This window comes from Apodemus sylvaticus, chromosome 7 (genome assembly GCF_947179515.1).
Source record: "Apodemus sylvaticus chromosome 7, mApoSyl1.1, whole genome shotgun sequence".
NCBI lineage: Eukaryota > Metazoa > Chordata > Mammalia > Rodentia > Muridae > Apodemus > Apodemus sylvaticus.
Window position 1 is genome coordinate 66,165,006 of NC_067478.1, and position 18,091 is coordinate 66,183,096.

General features: G+C 51.5%; 1 protein-coding gene across 3 annotated transcripts; it reads right to left on the bottom strand.

The window, feature by feature from the left end:
- Positions 1-1,229: 1,229 nt before the first annotated feature.
- Positions 1,230-13,530, bottom strand: Calml4 (calmodulin like 4). Of its 3 annotated transcripts, XM_052188089.1 has the most exons (6): positions 13,388-13,530; positions 12,843-13,016; positions 12,733-12,763; positions 8,418-8,558; positions 6,023-6,211; positions 1,230-1,700 (listed from the first exon to the last, which is right to left on the bottom strand). In XM_052188089.1, exons 1-6 carry the CDS (start codon positions 13,427-13,429, stop codon positions 1,603-1,605), a joined length of 675 nt encoding a protein of 224 aa, XP_052044049.1. In that variant the 5' UTR covers positions 13,430-13,530; the 3' UTR covers positions 1,230-1,602. The 3 variants fall into 3 exon arrangements, with proteins under 3 accessions (XP_052044049.1, XP_052044051.1, XP_052044050.1); XM_052188091.1 differs by lacking the exon at positions 12,733-12,763 and having other exon boundaries at positions 13,388-13,486; XM_052188090.1 differs by lacking the exon at positions 12,733-12,763 and having other exon boundaries at positions 12,843-13,518.
- Between the last annotated feature and the right edge of the window lie 4,561 nt (positions 13,531-18,091).

The following is an 18,091-nucleotide window of genomic DNA, read 5'->3' on the forward strand; positions in this document are numbered from 1 at the left end:
TGGTTTTGTTTTTGTATTAAAGAAATTTCCCTGTGCTTATAATCAAGCTACTCAGGAACACATAGTATCTACTCCCAGGAAAATGAGGCTCTCCCTTGTCTTCCCTTCTGTTCAGTCTGAGCCATCCAGCTTATGAGGGATCTGAAGCAAGGCTGCCAGTGTGTAGCTCCCTGGAGTGTCTCCAGAGCCTAGCCCTCTGTAAGATGTGTGTGCCTCGTCTACTTTTCAAGAGACCCTGTGTCTTCATGTCTTTCTGCTGTCACATAAGGCACAAAGCCACAGGCAGTCCTGACACAAAAGAGGGAAGGTCTTCATGTTTAGAGCGCTGCACTACGCTGCGAGTGTTCCATGGGTATTCCTAGGTGTCCTGGCTAGGACACTGGTTCCCACTGTTGACTTCATGGCCTCTCAGATTCTGGCCATGACCTGGGAATCTCATTATTATGTTCATTCCAAGAGAGCAGCTGGAAGTCATGATCACTGCAGTCACTTGAGCAGACCATCCTAGCTCCTTTTACCTGACAGTGGCCCCAGGCCCAGCTTCAGCAAACTGCCCTGAGTGTCAGAAAGGCCTGCCTAACTCCGCAGGGCCACCCACTGCTTTGGTGTGGGATATGAAGCTTGACCTCCCCCTGCTCAGCTGACCCTCGCTCCTCTAATTTTGCTTCCACTTTATAACTCTTTATGAAAAAGCATCCTACACTTGGTCTGGCCAGTGAGAAGGAAATGAGGATTTATTAGTGGGATTGTAGAACTATAAGAAATGAGAACAAGTTGGGCGGTGGTGGCGCACGCCTTTAATCCCAGCACTTGGGAGGCAGAAGCAGGCGGATTTCTGAGTTCCAGGCCAGAACTCTACAAAGTGAGTTCCACGACAGCCAGGGCTACACAGAGAAACCCTGTCTAAAAAAAAAAAACAAACAAAAAGAAAGAGAAGAAAAAAGAAGAAAAATGAGAACAAAAGGTCAAACTCCAGAAAAGAAGTGGCTGTGTCTGTGTGTGTGCGCATGCACTATATGCCTGTTCTGTCTGTGCACACTGCTTGTTGCTGTATGCCTGTGCTCTGTAGCACGTGTGCAAGTATGTGCATGTGTGTGCACACTTGTTGCTTGTTCCCAGCCAACATCTTAGAAATGTCGAAGGTTGTTCTCACCCCAAAGCAGACTGGTCTTCTGGCAGACTGTTCTTTTAGAGAAACGCTACCATGGCAACACTGATTCCACATGCTCTCAAGTTGCCAACCATTTATTTTCAGTCATAATCTTCATCCCTATGAAGTCCAAAGGCTTTGAGAAGTACAGTGGGTGAGGGGGATGACATTGCAGAGCCAGCACTGGCGCACACCCCTGACTACAAATCATAGGCCCCTTCCATGCTGCAAAGGGCTAGACTAATTAATGTTAGTACCGAAATCAAGACAGACCTTATTACAGGTATCCAGTGCCGCGGCTCCATCGTTTATTGGTGCTTATGCCATGCAGTGGTTGTGCCACGGTTCTTACTGCTATGTTTGCCATCTCTAGACCTCCCTTACAAAAAGGAATCGTCTTGGTTTTCCGGCCCCAGAGGCTCTCATCCTCTGCTCCCTTGATCTCAGCTCCCTCAGTAGTCTCGCACAGGAAGGGTGATCCTCTGGATAAACGTGTCATATTTCACTTGGCCGTTTGGTTCGATGCCCACTTCCTTGAAAAGATCATCCACTGCAATAAATGACATACTGTTTCAGTTTGGATCTGCTGATGTTAGGGGTCTCCAGAAGTCTTCCCTGAGAGTCTGAGAGACTGTTCCCATGGACTGGGATGCAAATCAGAATGAGAGGATAACCTGCTTACAAGGACCCAGAACTTTTCCTTTCAACAGGGCCCAGGATATGAGCACAGAGTCCACTGGATCAGTCACTGAGGCTGCCTTTTTCTTGATTTTGATTTTGTAAACATCTTTGGGGAGGGGAGCTATTGTGTATACCACACATGTGGAAGTCAGAGGACAGCTTGTGGGAGTCAGTTCTCTCCTTCCACCATGTGGGTTCCAGAGATCAGCAGGCTTGGCAGACCTCTGTCTTTCAAGAAACCTTTAGTGTGGATGTTTTACCTGTGCAGCCCACCCTTGTAACCTCCCAGTCACACGGACATGGTCCATGGTTCCAAGTACAGCCACACTAATCCAGGCTCACACCTGCACCTCTCCTCCACAAAAGCCTACCTCTCCCCTTGGTGCCCCATCCAATAGAATACTGAGTGGCAAGTGGTCTGGTACTCTATAGTCTAGTCTACAAGCGGTCTGTTACTCTGTAGTATAATCCACAAGTGACTGTTACTCTAAAGTCTAGTCTACAAGTGGTCTGTTTCTATATAGTCTTAGACTACATGTGGTCTGTTATTCTATAGTCTAGTCTACAGTGTCTGTTACTCTGTCTCAGTACAAAAAGTGAGGGTGAGGAGAGCACATGGCCAATGTGCACCTTGGGTTGGATTTGTATCCCTAGCATTAATTTGAAAACTTCATCTTGTCAATACCTATGCAAAAAGTAAATCCAACTAACTGCAACTAAAGTTCAGAGCATCAAACTACATTGTTCAGGGGCTGGAAAGATGGCTTAGCAGTTAAGAGTACAAACTACTCTTAAGAGAACCCTAATTCCATTCCCAGTAGAAGTGGAGGTGGCTCACTACCTGCCTGTAACCTGTTCCAGTGGATCTGACGTCCACTATTTGCCCTCCGTGGGCACCTGTACATATGTGTACAAACACAAAATCTTTTTTTCTACCAGATTTTTTGTTTGTTTGTTTTGAGAGGGCAACACTGCCTAGAACATACTTTGTAGACTAGGCTGGCAGACTGGAACTCAGCAGAGATCAGCCTGCCTCTGACTGCCAAGTGCTCAGATTAAAGAAAGGCCTATGCCACCACACCTGCCAAATAAAATCTTCTTTAAAAAATTTTTTATTTATTATATGTAAGTACACTGTAACTATCTTCAGTCACTCCAGAAAAGGACATAAGATCTCATTACTGATGGTTATGAGCCACCATCTGGTTGCTGGGATTTGAACTGGGGCCTTCGGAAGAGTAGTCAGTGCTCTTAACTGCTGAGTCATCTCTCCAGCCCATAAATTCTTTTGAAAGTGGAATTGCTTTTAAAAGATACTGATTCAGCCATGTATAGTGGTGTGTTCAGCTTTAGTCCCAAAACTCTGTGTTTGAGGCTAGCTTGGTCTATAGTGAGATCCTGTAGATAGATAGATAGATAGATAGATAGATAGATAGGATATAGTTCTCTCTTTTTAAACCCAGAGGTGCTTTGAGCCTGAGGAAACAGATCTTTTTTTTTTTTTTTTTTTTTTTTTGGTATTTTTGGATTTGTTTTTTTTCGAGACAGGGTTTCTCTGTGTAGCCCTGGCTGTCCTGGAAATCACTCTATAGACCAGGCTGGCCTCGAACTCAGAAATCTGCCTGCCTCTGCCTCCCAGAGTGCTGGGATTACAGGTGTGCGCCACCACCGTCCGGCCAGATGCATCTTATTTCATGGAAAAGCTAACCTGCAGTCAGTCAGTGAATTGCCAGCCACAGAGAACAGGCCAAGTATCCACTCCAGCTGGAGACAGACCAGAAGGCAGCATGCCACAGCCCAATGCTGACCAGAAAGGGTCAACACTATAAGGCTGGGTGATAGCCGTGCCAGGTACTACGGGTGTCAAAGATGCTTCAGAATAGAACATTTCTTCCAAATCCCCAGAAGAAATGGTTCTCACTTGCGTGTACCTTGTATTCCACTGAAACCAGGAGGAAAACCAGTCTCTGTCAGCTCCTTCTCAATGTCCTTTGTTAGTTAACGTGAGTGAAGTCTGGGGCCTGAATATCACTGCAGACAGATGGCTAACCACCTCAGAGAGTACTCCACCAGCAGTGCCATGGCATCTGAAGCAAGGGCAGGCCAGTTTTCCCCTTCGCATGAAAAGCAGTTGCAGTAAATGCTTCCAGCTGGGAGAAACCGGGAGCTGAAGCTGCCTGCCAGGCACCAGTCTCAAAGGCTTTGCTCAGGGTCTTCATGAGTGCAGACGAGATCCGAGCACGCCGGTCCATAGAATGCTCGTTCTTGGCGGACCCCAGGAATACCTGTTAGAACCCATTCACAGCACACCCCAAAGGCTCCCTGCCTAAAGGAAGGGCCCGGATTCAACTGCCACCTGAAAAGTCTGCCTTCGTCAGTTAGTTGTAATCTGGCCAAAAGTTAATAATCAGTGGGAATTGGGCCTTTTCATCCCTCTGTGCCTAAGCTGAACCTCCATCTGACCCCACAAGTTTGCCAGACAACCTGAAAACCCTGGCTTTGGATACAAGCAATGCCGACTAGAGGCAGGCCAAAGTCTACACTTTTACCAGGACCAGGGCTTCCAGCAAGTGGCCCAAGCCTGTTCCTGGAGCTTTCTCACAAGGCCCAGGCCCTCATCCTGTTCTGAAGCAAGAATGTGGTAGGCAAGACCACCTCCTACTCTGTGGCCAGGACCTGTTTCTCTAGCTCCCCCTGGCAGGCTCCCACAGCCCAGGTTCCTAGGGCTGCTAGGGGCAGGGGCACAATGACTCTCACTCCGCTGGTGGCTGGATCAGAGCCAGCTGTGGCGAGACGATGACCCTGGGGTGAGGGGCTCCTGCTCGCTGCACTCCACCTCAGCTCTACTCAAGAGCCACTCAGCTGCCTCCTTTTATCAACTTGTGTTGTCAGTGTGTCCTGTGTCACAGCTTTTACTGTGTATGGCTTGTGCACACGTGTACACTAATTCGTTTGTGTGGAGGCTCACGTGCAGGTGCAGGAGGTGTGGGAACCCGAGGTGGACATCTGGAATCTTCCTTTCTGGCTCTCTAGTTTGAGGCAGAGTCTCTCTGAACCTAGAGGCCACGGTGTTTGGATTTAGTCTAGCCAGCTTGCCCCACCTCTGCCCCCCAAGTGAGTGCTGGAGTCTCAGGCAGTCACACACCTCCTCCTCCACACACCTCCTCCTGTCCACACACCTCCTCTGTCCACACACCTCCTCTGTCCACACACCTCCTCCCGTCCACACACCTCCTCCTGTCCACACACCTCCTCCTCCTCCACACACCTCCTCCTCCACACACCTCCCATCCACACACCTCCTCCTCCTCCACACACCTCCCATCCACACACCTCCTCCCATCCACACACCTCCTCCCATCCACACACCTCCTCCTCCACACACCTCCTCCGTCCACACACCACCTCCCATCCACACACCTCCTCCCGTCCACACACCTCCTCCGTCCACACACCTCCTCCACACACCACCTCCGTCCACACACCTCCTCCACACACCACCTCCGTCCACACACCTCCTCCTGTCCACACACCTCCTCCCATTCACACACCTCAGCCCACACACCTCCTCCTCCACACACCTCCTCCACACACCTCCTCCTCCACACACCTCCTCCCGTCCACACACCTCCTTCTCCACACACCACCTCCTGTCCAGCTTTTTTTTTTTTTTCATGGGTTCCAGGATCCAAACTCAAGTCCTCATGCTTGTGGGGCAAACTCTACCCATGAAGCCATCTCTGCAGACCGATCTTGGAGCTAGGTCTTTGACATTGTGACACAACATTATCACCTACAATGTTGACATTTGATAAACCACACCAGTCAAGTTCTAAAAACAAAACTGACAGCATTGCTAGCCATTCTGGGCCACACTGAGGTCGTCAGTGAGAGTTTTGATAACGTGAATCCTGGCAGATGCTCCAGCTGCTCACATGGAGTCAGCCTCACTGTTTCTGGGACTCCAAGTGGACTGTCTCCGAGCTGACCCTCCACCCTGGCCCACTTCCTCCCCTCCCCTCTGGGTCTGCCTTAAGCGCCAGTCCCGCACTCAGCCAACTTGAGATCTGTTCTCAAGCTTCTGGCCTGTTGGTCACCTTGCCGCCTGCTCAGCCTTGGGGAGGGCTACACAACACTGCCCTCACCGTTCCTAGCCCTACTCAGACGGCTCAGGGCCAGCCGGGCTCTTACCTTCCTTGTGAGAGAGCTTCTCTCCCAGTTTCATGAGTTTCGACCGCAGCTCGGACGCCATGATGTAACCTTTCTTTTCCTTGTCTGCCATCAGCATGGCCAGAAGGATTTCTTTCTTTGGGTCCTCTTGCTTGATTTGCATGTGCATAATGGTCAGGAAGGTGGAGAAATCCAACTCTCCGTTCTTGTCTAGGAAACCCCACACACAGTGAGCTGGAGGGAAGGTTCTTAGGGAAGCCAGCTCCAGGGCTACCTAGTTCTCAAGGCAGTAGTATCATGGTAGGAGGGACAAAGCTCCTCCTCCTGGGCCATTCACTAGACAGAAAGTCTCCATTTCCTCCTCCCAGCAATCCACAGGAGCCACGTGGAATATGGTCTTAACAGAACCTAGAATCTTGGTGAAAGGTTTGTGGGGCACACCCACGGGGGTTCGTTCACCTTGACTATGTTAATTGATGTGACAGGCACATCCATTTTGGGTTACACTGATGGCTATTTCTAGGCCACTGCCTGTGCATTGAGCCAATGTAAGCCAGATTAGATGATATAAAAGGCAGGTTTGTTGGGAAGTTGCTCTCAGGTGAGTTCACTGGCCCCAAGGATTGAGGCCAGGGGAGTCGCCAAGGGGAGAGTCAGGGGAGGGGAAAGAGAAAGAAAGGGTGCTCCTGCTGAGAGAGGAGAAGAGGAGGGAGGGAGAGACCAAAATGTCTGGATTATATAGGGAGGAGCCTCTGGGGGAAGGGCAGCCCAGCTCTTGGGCTGGACAGTTCAGGGTTGGGGGCAGGGTATGCCAGGTAGGGACTAAGGGATGCTGGGAGAACCTGGAGACCAGGTCTGCTTTGGTGTGTAAAGGGGCCTTGTACTGGGTCCAAAACTAAACAGGCACCATTCCTTAGGATAGGGGATCCCCAGCTGTATCAAAGTAGAGGAACCTTAGCATTCAGCTAACACACATGCATTGCGGCTGCCGTCTGGCCATGTGATCAGGTGCTTCAAGCTGGGATGGACTAAAATAAAACCTTCTCTTCTTCATGGTATTTTATCATAGCAGTGGGGGGTGGGTTGCAGGGGGAAGACACAACTAAGACATCATGATTAGTAATCCTTCCTCCAGTCTTGCTGGCTAAGGAGACAGTAACAGTACTGAATCACGGCACAGGACCAGACGGGGCCTCCTCCTCTGCTCTCCCACACTTCCATAATGGAGGGAACCTGGTCCAGGTCAGTGTGTCCAATCTCCTCCTGGCAGGCACCCGATCCACCAAAGATGTCTGCAACGCAAGCCCTGGCCTCTGCCTTGCCCCTCCACTACCTTCCTTCCCGTGGCCTTCAGGCTCCACCCTCCTCCAACCTGACCAGAACCCTCAACAAACAAATGGGGATGCCCCTGACTGCTTCTTCCTTTCTAAGGGTAAGAGAAGCTAATGTGGCTCCTGCCCTTCAGAGCAGGACGTGGAGAGCTCAGGTTTCTGCCCTCTGGGCTCTGGCCTGTAGGAGGAGATGCTCACAGTAACCCTTGCAGATCAAGAGAACCCATCTGAGAGATGAGGCTGCTGAAGTCCAGGGGCTGAGGGGTGGACTGGGCTTCAGATCAAGTGCTCTTTCCAAAGCCACCCCTTTCTCCGGGCTTGTTTCCACCCCCTAGCTCCCATCCCCCAGTCCCCAGGCCCCAGTTTATACACCCTGATAGACATTACCCCTGAATTTTTAATTCCTAAAAATAAACACAATTTAGTTTTGATTATAAAAGTCCTGTATATTCCAATCAAATAAGAAATAAAGTCCCCCTTAATGACAGCAGCAGAGAGAGCTGCTTGGTAATACCTGGGCTCAGTTTCCTTCCAGTTTGGCAGCCTTGTTACAGTTTCTAGGTCAGCCAATGAAATCAGAAGGATTGAGTCCTGATCTTGAGTCTTCCATAGGTCCAGAGCCCTGGCACCTCCTGGCTCTGGGATGTGTCTTTCTTTAGGACATGGTTGGATAAGGCTCACACAACTGGGCTGTTTTTACTAAACACTTGCCAAATCCCCTGCCTAAAGCTGTGCCCCCATAAATATGGGATCTGGGTATGGTGATACACATCTGTGAGCCCAGCATTCGGGAGGTGAAGGCAGGAGGTTCAGGAACTCAGTGTCACCCTGGGCTAGCACAAGATGAGTTCAGGACCAGCCTGGGCTACATGGGCTATCGCAAATAAAATCAGGGAGAAAAAAACCACTCTGACAGTGTTAGCATGCTTTCTTGGGGGCTGTGACAGACTTGGTGGGACATGAGACCCTGTGGGACGAAACACAGTATGCATGGCCAGCTAGCTTCCTCTACAGTTCGGACTAGTGAGGCACACTACTCTGAGCTTTCTCGGCCAGCCCCCCTGACCCCCAGACCGCCCACTCACCTATCCCATGAGTCTGCAGGTGCCGCTGCACTTCCCCAGGCGTGGGGCTGGCCCCCAGGCACCTCATGGACACCAGAAGATCTGTGGCCTTAATCTTCCCTCTTTGCTGCTTGTCATACAGGGAGAAGCACTCCTTGTACTCTGGACAGAGTTGGGAGAGGAAGTCAGTAGCAGGCAGTCACCCCACCCCCTGCCCTTCCTTCTCTTCCATCCCTCTCCCCTCCCCCACCCCATGTTGGGGATGAACTGGGACCTCGCACGTGTTGTGCAGGCACCCGGACATTGAACTCCCCAACCTCCCTATTCTCTTTCCCTTCTTTTGCCCCACCAGATCTCCAAAACTCCCTAGAGACAGAATCTGATAATGTGTGCTTGTAATCCCAGCACTTAGGAGGCAAAGGCAGGGGGATCAGGATTCCAAGGTTAGCCTCCCCTATGTAGTAGTTAAAGGTTAGCCTAGGCTATCCGAGACACTGTCTCAAAAAACAAAACAAACAAAGAGGGCCAGCAAGGTGGCTCAGTGGGTGACAGTGCTTGCCACCAAGGCTGAATTTGATCCCCAGGACCCACTAGTATGAGAAAAAGCAACTCTTGCAAGTTGTCTTCTGACATCCACAGTATGTGTACACACTCACTACACAAATAAATAAATGCCGTACAGAACTAACAAGTCAAATAGAACTCAGAGAAAGATGAACTTTTTGTTTGTTTGTTTTTTGTTTTTTGAGACAGGGTTTCTCTGTATAGCCTTGGCTGTCCTGGAACTCACTCTGTAGACCAGGCTGGCCTCAAACTCAGAAATCCGCCTGCCTCTGCCTCCCAAGTGCTGGGATTACAGGCGTGCGCCACCACCGCCCGGCTGAGAAAGAACTAATCATTGAGGATTGAATTGTGTTATTTTTATTTATTTGTATGCGCCTGACTCTGAGTGAATGCCACAGGTATGTAGGCAGAAGATGCCAGAAGGGAGGGTGCCCTGGAGCTGCAGTTCCAGGGAGCGGTAGCCTCCCCACAGAGGTCTGGAAGGGCAGCACAAGCTCTTCACTGCTCCAGCCCCCAGGGACTAACGTTCAGCATGAGCGCATACCAACCATATATCAAATTCTACATGGACTATCGTAGACTCAAAAAGAATGTTTATCTGAAATTCAAATTCCACAGGGTATCCTGTGGTTCATCCAGAATGTCCCCTCCTTTCCTTCTCTATCCCTTAAGATGCCACTCAAAAGTTGGTAGGGCTGCCCGACTCCCGGGGACCTTTGTAACATTCATAAGACTGTCTCACCTCTGTCTGCAGAACCCCTCTAGGAGGCAAATGGTGGACAATGGTTCTCTGATGCTCTCCAGGGCGGAGGTTTATTTTTGTTAGAGCTGAAGGTGTCTACTTCACATCACTTATCTAAGTTCTGGCTCTGTCAGGTCCTGGTCCCTACATGGAACTGCTAGGAAGGGTGCCTGGGGCCTCAGCAGAGCGGGCCCATGGCGGCCTCAGCAGAGTGGGGCCTATGGCTCTTTATGCTGCCCCTTTTTCCCTGTGCTGGAGCCTCCTCCTCCTCTTCCTCCTCCTCATTCTCATCCTGCTGCTGCTCCTCCTCATTCTCATCCTCCTGCTGCTGCAGAGTCACAGCAGAGCCTGTCTCTGTCCCCCTCTCTCCCCTGAGGGGCCCCTGGAGGCAAAGCCAAGCCACCTGTGAGCTTGGGTAAGATCCCAGCTCCGCAGATGGAGATTCCGTGGGGGTGGGGGGTGGGGGGTGGCTGGCGTAATCCCCTAATCCCTTCCATCTTCCAAAGGAGGAGCTGAAGCCTGGGGGTTGGGAGGCAGGATCTGGGCTGTCCAGCCAAGCACACTGCATTCCCCTGTATTGGTAACTGGGGCCTAGGGGAAGGATTCAATGGAGACCAGCCTCAGAGCAAGCTGACCTGTGTGTTCTCTTCCAGTGTCAACAGAGCCATCTTTTCTTTCTTTTCTTAAACATTTTAATACATTTTATTTTATTTAAGGATTTATTTTATGTATATAAGTACACTGTAGCTGAGCCATCTTTCCAGCCCATATTTTATTTTTTAGTGTATTTATGTGTGGGAGTCGGAGGCTATCTAGTGGGGGAGTTGGTCCGTTGGTCCTTTCCTCCATGTAGCAGGCTTCGGGGAACTCAAGGCTTGGGGCACAGAACCATCTCTCCAGACCCAATCATCTTTTCAAACCTGCAGAGCCAGATTCCCTGGAGCTGGAATTCCTGGTGGCTGTTGAGTCACCCAGTGTGGCTGCTGGGACCCTATCTCCCTCCCCATCTCAGGCGCTCTTAACTGCTGAGCCATCTCTCCAGCTGCCGCCTCCCATCCCCTCCCCCTTCGCCATCTGCCTTCTAGACCAAGCTCTGGTCCTTTACAACCCTGGGATCCCTGCCAGTGTCACCAGAAGCCACCTCTGGGGCCTGCTAGGTGCTGTCTTGCACCACAGGGCTTTGTTGGCCCTCAATACCTGCAGTCTTTTCTCACTGTGCTAGAACAAAATACCTGGAATGCCGGGAGCCCCTGGCTCCCTTGAGGACCCTGCTCCTTCAGTCCCCTTCACACACACACACACACACACACACACACACACACACACACTCCAGTCCTCTCAGTGTGGCCCCGCCCCTCTTTCACTGTTTTCCATTCTGTCTTTCACTCTCCTCGACTGTGACCCCAAGAATGGGGTGGGTACCTCCAGGCTCACTGCTCAACTTTTAACACCTGGCATAGGGCTGGCACAGGGCAGGGTTGACACAGAGAAAGAACTCTGGCTGAAGTAAAGAGTAAGTGAGGTAACACATCAGGTGACATCATTGTCCCTCTTCTCAGACAAGAAAGCTGAGACTCAAAGCTGACTGGCCGGGCAGCTTCCAAAGCCCCATTCCTCTCCGTCCCCAGCCAGGCTTCCAACCCCCAAACATTAATGGCCATCTTCTTGGTGTTAGACACTGGGATACAAAGAGAATTCGCCTTTTTCCTTTCTAGTTGTTTCAGAAGCCATAGGAAAAACAACAGGCAGTGAGTCTGTTGTCCAGGCAGAGTGGGGATGCGGAGACTTCTGAGGCTGAGGTGGCCTCTAGCTTAGGTCCCCCTTCAAAGACTTTTTCAAAGACATTTTCCATGATGTGCACATGCACGAATACAGGTCCCCAGGAGGCCAAAGGTTTCAGATGCCCTGGAACGTGGAGTTACAGGTGGTTGTGAGCAGTCCTTATATATCTGCTGGGAACCAAACTTAGGTCTTCTGCAAGAGCACTACAAATTCTTACATAGTGCATCATCTTGACAGCCCCCAGCCCCTAACTCTGGGCTGGGCTCTGGGCTGCAAAGTCTCCTCACTGAACCCTCTGGTCTTGGCTTGGTTTGAGGAATAGGGAGTTGAGGATTCTAAGAGAAGGACCTATAGACACACATCCCTGTCACCGCCCTCTCCTACACCAAGCTCTGGTCATTTACATCTCTGGGACTGATCCTTGCTGGGGTCACCAGAAGCCACCCCCTATGGCCTGCTGAACGGTGACCTGCATCAGAGCTCCGTGTCCCTGTGTACCTGCAGTTCTGGTTCACTGACACGGTGTCTTGTCAGCAGCAATGAGAAGGGGGTTACCAGGGCTGTTTCCGTCCCATGTTGGGGCACAGCCTCAGGGGAAAGATAGTTACCTTGTAAAGGCCCTGGGCTGTGCTCTGGCCTCTCTGCCAGGAACTCAGCCACCAGACCCCTGGCCAGGTGTTGGCCAGGCTCTGTGTAACCTAACTCTGCCTTTCTGGTCTTGGGGAAACAGAACTCTGCTCTGTGGGGAGCCCGAGAACAAGATGCCCCCATTGAACTAGGCAAGAGGTACCAGCCGAGCCCATAGTTTTACAGAGACTAAGGTCCCCAAAGAATATCCTGCCCCAGGGTGTAACCCTGGGTTCTGTTGCCTGTCTGCGCTGACCGCAAAGGCCCACCCCCTCACCTCTGGTTCAGTTAATATGTTAGTGGTCTTTCTCCGTTACCAGCCTCCCACCCAGACCCCCTTCCAGGCTCTCCTGAGCACGAGCAAGCTCACTTTCATGACCCAGCTCGAAGTCACAGTGACACATAACAAGCCCCCAAGTCAGCTAGTCCATCTTCAGGGCCGCCCCCAAACAGACAACCAGCTGCCCCACAGCGCCTGCCCCCCCTTCCCCGAGCCTGTGGGTGGGCCAGCTGTCCACCCCTCAGGCCTTCCTTCCTACCAACAAAACCCAGCAAAGCAAATTGCCTAACGAGACACACATTTTGTGGAGAGTTACTAATTAAAGAACAAACCCAACCTACCATTAATTTGGTCCTGGGAAAGGAACTTGGCCTGCAGCAGAAAAGAACAGTCAAGAGGGGGCTTCCGCTGGGGCCCTTCCCACCTACTTCCGGCACGGCCCCTCACTCACCATCCTCAGGCACCCCTTGCTCCTGGAACTGTGTTTGGTTCTCTCTACTCCAGCTTGGAGTCGAAAGTCCACTAGGCTGGGTGGAGGCCTGGTAATAAATCCTCTGCTGCCATGGAGACTGGGCCCTATGCCAGGAGAGTCCGATTTCCCTGAACAGTGGATGCCCACACCATCCTGAGAAGGGTGATCGTGAGGAAACCATTACAGACTCTCCTGGAGGTCCCTGCCCCTGGAGGCTGAGGCTCTGCAGCGACTGGACAATTTGGGTGACCGTTCCTGGGAGCCTAGCTTCTGAAAAGGGGCCTCTGGGTGGGGCTGACCCTGTCCGGGTCTGAGTCTGTCTTGGGACCCTTTTCTCTTTCCCAAGGCCCAGCTGGGCTCCTTGCTGGAGCCAGATAGCGCACCCACACTGTCTCTCCAGAAGAGGCTGTCCACAGGAGCCGCGCTCAGAGACACTTCACACACAGCCTGGCAGATGCACTGCGTCTGGGGACACACTGAGGACGATCCGAATCGTTGTCTCCCGTATGCCTTGGTTTCCTCACCAGATACATTACGGGCTGCTGGGAGAATCCAAAGACCAACATGCTGCCAATTCTGCTTCCTAGGGGCTGGGGATGGCGTTGGGTGCTGGAGCTGAGTCTTAAGCTAGCTGCTCAGGGGCCTTGGAGTTTGGCCTGACTTTCCCAGGCAGGAAGTTCCTCTCACTTCCTCGGCGCTCCCTTTTCCGTATTATAAACTGCTGACGCTGAATTTCTCAGCCCTCTGTGCCTCTCCCTCTCCCCTGAGAGACAGGAAAAAGGGGTGGATCCCAGAACTGCTACTGGGCCCGCCCTGGGCATGACTCTGACTGGGTTCTCAGACTGGTCTCCAAGTCTCCTTTCCCTCATCCACTATACCTACCCCTCCTCCATACCTAGCCCCCTACCATATCTTGCCTCCCAACCACACCTACCCTCCCAGTCATACCTTCATCCCCATCGTACCTACCCCCACAAAGTGGCTGCTTTGCCTGCTAGGTGCTAAATCCAGGACAGTCCAATTTTCAGTCATTGTGTGTGGTCACACAGGCTGTGCACTACACAGGGAGCTAATGGGGCTTGCCAAAGGCTGCAGGTGCCAGAGGGAGAGGTGAGGTCTCCTGTTAACCCTCCCCCTGGTCCTGACCTCCCCATGTGGAATGCTTTCTTTTCCTGAGCCACCTCTTCTGAGCTGCTTTAGACTTGAGAATCTTGAGGTTCAGACCCTACTTTGCGGGTAGGGGGCTAGGTATGGAGGAGGGGTAGGTATAGTTGGGTGCTAGGTTTGGTGGGGGGTGGGTATGGTGGGGGTAGGGAAGACTGGAGGTGCAGCTTAGTGGTCATGGTGGGTAAGGGAGGTAGGCAGTACTTTTTGACAGGTGGGCACAGAGCTGAAGCTCCCAAATACCCTACCTTTGTGAAGGGCTCAGAGGCAGGTGAGGCATTTTTTTGGGTGTTAGTAACTGGGTGCTGGGGTCAGCCATGTGCCCCTAAGGGCATCCTGACACCTGTCAACTCGCCCTTCTTTTGTTGTTTGCTTTTGTTTCCATTGGTGTGTGTGTGTGTGTGTGTGTGTGACTGTCCTAAATCATTTATTGGTATAGATTTTATGAACATTATATCATCACTAATGGAGCTGGAGAGTTCTCCACTCTCTCCAACCGTGTGTGAGAACTCGGCTTCCCTTTCAGAGACCACAACCCCTGTGGCCAGCAGATGGCAGCCCAGGCATCTCTTGGTGCCTATGGACTGATTCAGTGATTCACTGGGTGTCAGGATTTGTCCTGGTAACTTATGGAGTAGTGGATCTATGAGGAGAACCTCAAAGAATCTGTGTGAAGCTTTGAGCCCAGTAAGAATTCAGGATGCCCAGACTCTGCAATGGAGCCCAGATCTCTCCACAAAATACTGAAGACCAGGCCATCTTTAGCTGGTTAACCCCCTGGTGACCAGGTTTACTCTAAGTTGCACTCTGAGGAACTGGGTGTTTGCAGCCTCTGCTGTGAGCATGAAGTCCTGCGTCTCATGTAGTTTTGTTTAGCCTCGTGAAGCTGTTTGCTTTACCTGGCCAGGTGGAGTGCGCCCTGGAGGAAGCATCATGTCAGTTGTCAGATCTCTTTGTCCTCTACAGCAGTGGTCCTCAAGCTTCCTAATGCTGCAGCCCTCTAATACAGTTCCTCATGCTGTGGTGACCCACCCATAAAATTATTTTCATTGCTTTTTCATAACCATAATTTTGCTACTGTAGTGGATCTGTAATGTGAATATCTGATATGCAGGATATCTGATCTCTGTGAAAGGCCCAGAGGGGTCACAGTGCACAATTGAGGACCGCTGCTCTGTAGTCTGTACTTGTACGTGCACACCTTGGCTTGCCTGATGGCTGCCACCAGACAGAAAAGTTTTTTTGTTTTTTGTTTTTGTTTTTGTTGTTTTTTTTCAAGACAGGGTTTCTCTGTGTAGCCCTGGCTGTCCTGGAACTCACTCTGTAGACCAGGCTGGCCTCGAACTCAGAAATCCACCTGCCTCTGCCTCCCAGAGTGCTGGGATTACAGGTGTGTGCCACCACTGCCCAGCAGAAAAGTATTTTTAAAAATACACTTTTAATTATGTGTATATTTGCATGGCTGTGCGTATGCAAATGTGACCATGCACGGGTGTCAGATCCCCTGAAGGTGGAGTTCTAGGCAGTTGTGAGCCACCTCATGCAGATGCTGGGAACCAAATTCAGGTGGTCTGCAAACACAGTAAACGCTCATCAAGTCTTCTCTCCAGCACCCGTTAGTGTAGTGTTGAGACAGGATCCTGTGTGGCTCAGGGTGCCCTCAAACTCACTGTATAATTGAAGGCGGCTCTGAACTCTTAATCCTCCTGCCTCTGCCTCCCAAAGACACATCAGATGTCTGCAGCCGCACTCAGGTCCCTCTATTTGTGGGTGACAAAGGGGTTGTCTCACGCTGTTTCAGCTGGTTAAACACCAGCTCCAAGGCTGTGGCTGCAAGTGGGCTTATGATATGAGCCTACCAGGCTGGGCAGCACGCGCAGGCGTGACCCTCCACGTGGAATGCATCAGGAAACCCCCTCCGACACCCTTGGGGCTGAGTATTCATTTTATACTTGAAGCTTGGTCCTCCCGGCTGGGCGCCAGCCCCTCCCCTCAACTTCACCCACTTCTGCAGACTCCCCTCACTTCTTTAGCACTCTCTGGACTACAATCCCTCCCGTGGAAGGGGCTTTAGGCAAGGGACTCCTCTTCTCCACCCAAGGCTACTTTGTCTATAAGGGTGCCAACCAGAGCCCCAGAAGAGCCCCCGGGGAATATCTTAGGTTATGTGGGGGTGGGGCTCAGGATACAGTTCAGTTTAGTACATTTGCCTAGCAGGCAAGCTCCGGTTTCGGCCCACAGCACCGCATAACCCAGACATATTGTGCACACTTGTAAGTCCAGTAAGAGAATGAAGGCAGGAGGATCAGAAGTTCAAAGTCAGCCTGGACTGCAGGATGGTAAGTTCCTGGCCCCAGCCCTGGCCCCTAAATCCTGCTCTCAGTCAAAGCGATGCTCTTCCTCCTGCTGCTTTCTTACGGAACTGTGTTCCTAGCCAAGCGCTGCCTCTCACAGAGGTGGGACGAGACAGGACAAGGAAGATTCAGCCAGGAAAGTGAAAGTGAGTCTTGGCAAGCATCCATGCACCTGCTGGATAACGTGTGGAGGGCAGGAAGTGGGTCTCAGACTTGGCTCTCACCACTTCCCTCCTATCTATCCTTTTGTTTCGGGGCTCTCCTGGGCTACGAGTGTCCCTGGAAGCCATGTCTACCTAGAGCCTAAGGGACTTCATCTGGAAGCAGGGTCCATGCACATAGGTGAGGTGAAGTCATACAGAGCAGCTAGGGTAGGTACTAACTCAAGGAGAGCAACACCACATAGGGAGGGCCGTGATTAATGGGCTCACGGCCCAGAACACCAAGGATGACCAAGGGCATACCACAGGCTGGGAGAGAGACATCCTCTAGAGCCCATGAGAGCACAGCCTTGTCAGCACCTCACCCTCAGAACTGAACAGATAGACACCCACTGCCCTCAGCCATCCCGTTCATGCCCCAATACAGCTACCTGCCTTGAAGGTCATGTGGACTGCACATGCCCTAGGACCTCAAGGACCCCACAAGGCACAGTAGCTCGGAGAGGCATCAAGAAGCCCCGTTGCTCCGTTTCCAGAAGAAGCTGTAGCTGCAGTCTGGGGCCACACTGAGTAGCCAGGCCCTTGAGTGTTCCCTGAAGGGCCCACCCCCAGTCTCTGATTAGTTCTGGTTTCCCCTACAACCTGTTGTACTCTGGGAACCAATGTTCTAGAAGCTTGATGGTAGAAATCCAGGGAGATGAAGCCAAGCTCCACCCAGACAGCTTTCCAGGGTGACATTCCTAGTTGACTGTCCAAGAGGCACACAGTGGCCCAAGGTTCCAGGAACTCGCTGCTTCTAAATATTTGCTTTGGTGAGTATTTTAAAATGTTTTCTTAGGGCTAAAATGGTTCAGTCACTAAAGTACTTGCCTTGCAAGCACGAGTTCTACCCCCAGAACCTACATAGAAAAGGTTGGGTGTAGTGGTCCCTGTGTTTATAATCTAGGCCTACGGAAGTGGAGACAGCTGGATCGATCCCTGGAGCCCACTGGCCAGTGAACCTAGCTTAATGAGCAGGTTCCATGACAATTAAAGATAAGGTGACCAGTGTTCCTAAAGGACACCTGAGGTTGTCCTCTGACCTACGCTGCCACACTCCATCCTTCCCACTGTTTTCTTACTATAGGCTCCCCAAAATGTATAGTCTTTGGGCCCCACAAAGCAGACCTGTCCCTACTTAGGAGATAGCTGTGTAGACCTGATGCTAGCTAGTCCTGCAATGTCAGTGTCCTGGAGGCAGGCAGGGAATGTGCTGGGTGGCTGAGGGGACAGACACATGGGGGCGCTGCTCCCCACTGTGCCTTCAGACAGTGTTATCCAAGTCATTGTCTGGGGAGGTGTGGCCAGGCTGCCAAGAGCCCAGGCTCTAAGAGCTTAGTCAACTTGCTGAAGGCTCTGGGACAACTGAAGGACAGGACAACTGTGGTTCTCTTCACTGGCATAGGTTCCTCTAAGGAACACAGTATTGATTGGGGGGTGGAGCGGCAGAGAGTTCCCTCAGGTCTGCCCTCAAAGAAAGCCTCACATCCTAGGACCCCAGACCAACAAG

Bases quoted from the DNA above. Each gene is read 5' to 3' on its own strand.
- Calml4 (XM_052188089.1), bottom strand. From the start codon at position 13,429: ATGTTGGTCTTTGGATTCTCCCAGCAGCCCGTAATGTATCTG. The intron at 12,764-12,842 runs GTGAGTGAGGGG...TTTCTGCTGCAG, and splicing joins GCAAGGGGTGCCTGAGGATG to GCCAAGTTCCTTTCCCAGGA. The intron at 6,212-8,417 runs GTGAGTGGGCGG...GGGGTTTCCTAG, and splicing joins CCTGCAGACTCATGGGATAG to ACAAGAACGGAGAGTTGGAT.